Consider the following 936-nt stretch of genomic DNA (forward strand, 5'->3'; position numbering starts at 1 on the left):
CGGGGCTCCGGCGGCGAACTGGCCGCCACACGATGGCCTCTGATGAAGAACCGGGCGCCGATGAGTTTCCGGTTACAGCTCGAGGAATTGAAGCTCTGCCCTTCTTGGCAAATCCCTTGCCACTTACTGGGGACAGGTGGCATTCCGTGATCATCGAAGCTCGGACTCTCTGGCCAAACTCCGGTGTCGAGGACTCCGATGATGGTTCCTCGACCGAGCTGCGGCGTTGAGCACAGACCTGTGTTTCCAAGCTTGTAAGAATAAGTGGTCTGAACCCGGAGAACACGGTCTGGCCTTACGGCAAGGACGTCAGGTAAGTTTCTCAACACGTCGGCCTCGGTTTCAGACAGCCGAGCTGCAAAACCTTCGACGGCTGAGCCATAGGAGTAGAGAATCCGGGAAGAGGGCGGCTCGTCGTCATCTTCTTCGGAACTTTGTTGAACGAAGGAGAGATGCCAATCGAATTTCGTGGCGAAGGTTTTGGCGGTTTTGCCATTGGGGTGGAGCTGAACGATGTAAGTCTGTTTGGAGGTAAATTCAGAGGAAGAAGGACAGGAACCGAACAGAAGAGACAGAAGGGTAATGGCGTTGAAAAGGAAAGATTTGGGTTCCATTTCGGGGAAATGAAGAAATTGGTTGAACTGATGTTGTCGTTAATGGAGGGCATGGTGGTGGTGGAGGAGAAGAAACGGGTATTTAAAGAGAAGGGGAGAGAATTCAAAACCTGGGAATTGGATTCTGGGGAAGAAGACGATGAAGCTCGTGAAGAGTAAGAGCTCTTCATCACGAGGATCCTTTGGATGTTACAGAAGAGGAGCTTCTGTTTTTTTTTTGGTTAGGGAGCTCGACTCGAGACATGAAGTGTAGTAGTGCTGGAGACATGAAGGGTTTTGTTGTGTTCTGTCCCTCATTTTTTTTTTTTTGGGGGGGGGGGGG

At 51.2% G+C, this 936-nt stretch overlaps 1 protein-coding gene across 1 annotated transcript in view; it reads right to left on the reverse strand.

The window, feature by feature from the left end:
• The window catches only part of LOC104827375 (subtilisin-like protease SBT1.2), a 2,873-nt gene extending 1,943 nt beyond the window's left edge, over nucleotides 1–930 (reverse strand). Inside the window, exon 1 of the mRNA XM_010560547.1 lies at nucleotides 7–930. Within this exon, the coding sequence (XP_010558849.1) occupies nucleotides 7–614 (608 nt within the window). The 5' untranslated portion in view covers nucleotides 615–930. The remainder of the gene's footprint in view (nucleotides 1–6) is intronic.
• Between the last annotated feature and the right edge of the window lie 6 nt (nucleotides 931–936).

Source organism: Tarenaya hassleriana, unplaced genomic scaffold (genome assembly GCF_000463585.1).
Source record: "Tarenaya hassleriana unplaced genomic scaffold, ASM46358v1 Cleome5, whole genome shotgun sequence".
Classification (NCBI taxonomy): Eukaryota; Viridiplantae; Streptophyta; class Magnoliopsida; order Brassicales; family Cleomaceae; genus Tarenaya; species Tarenaya hassleriana.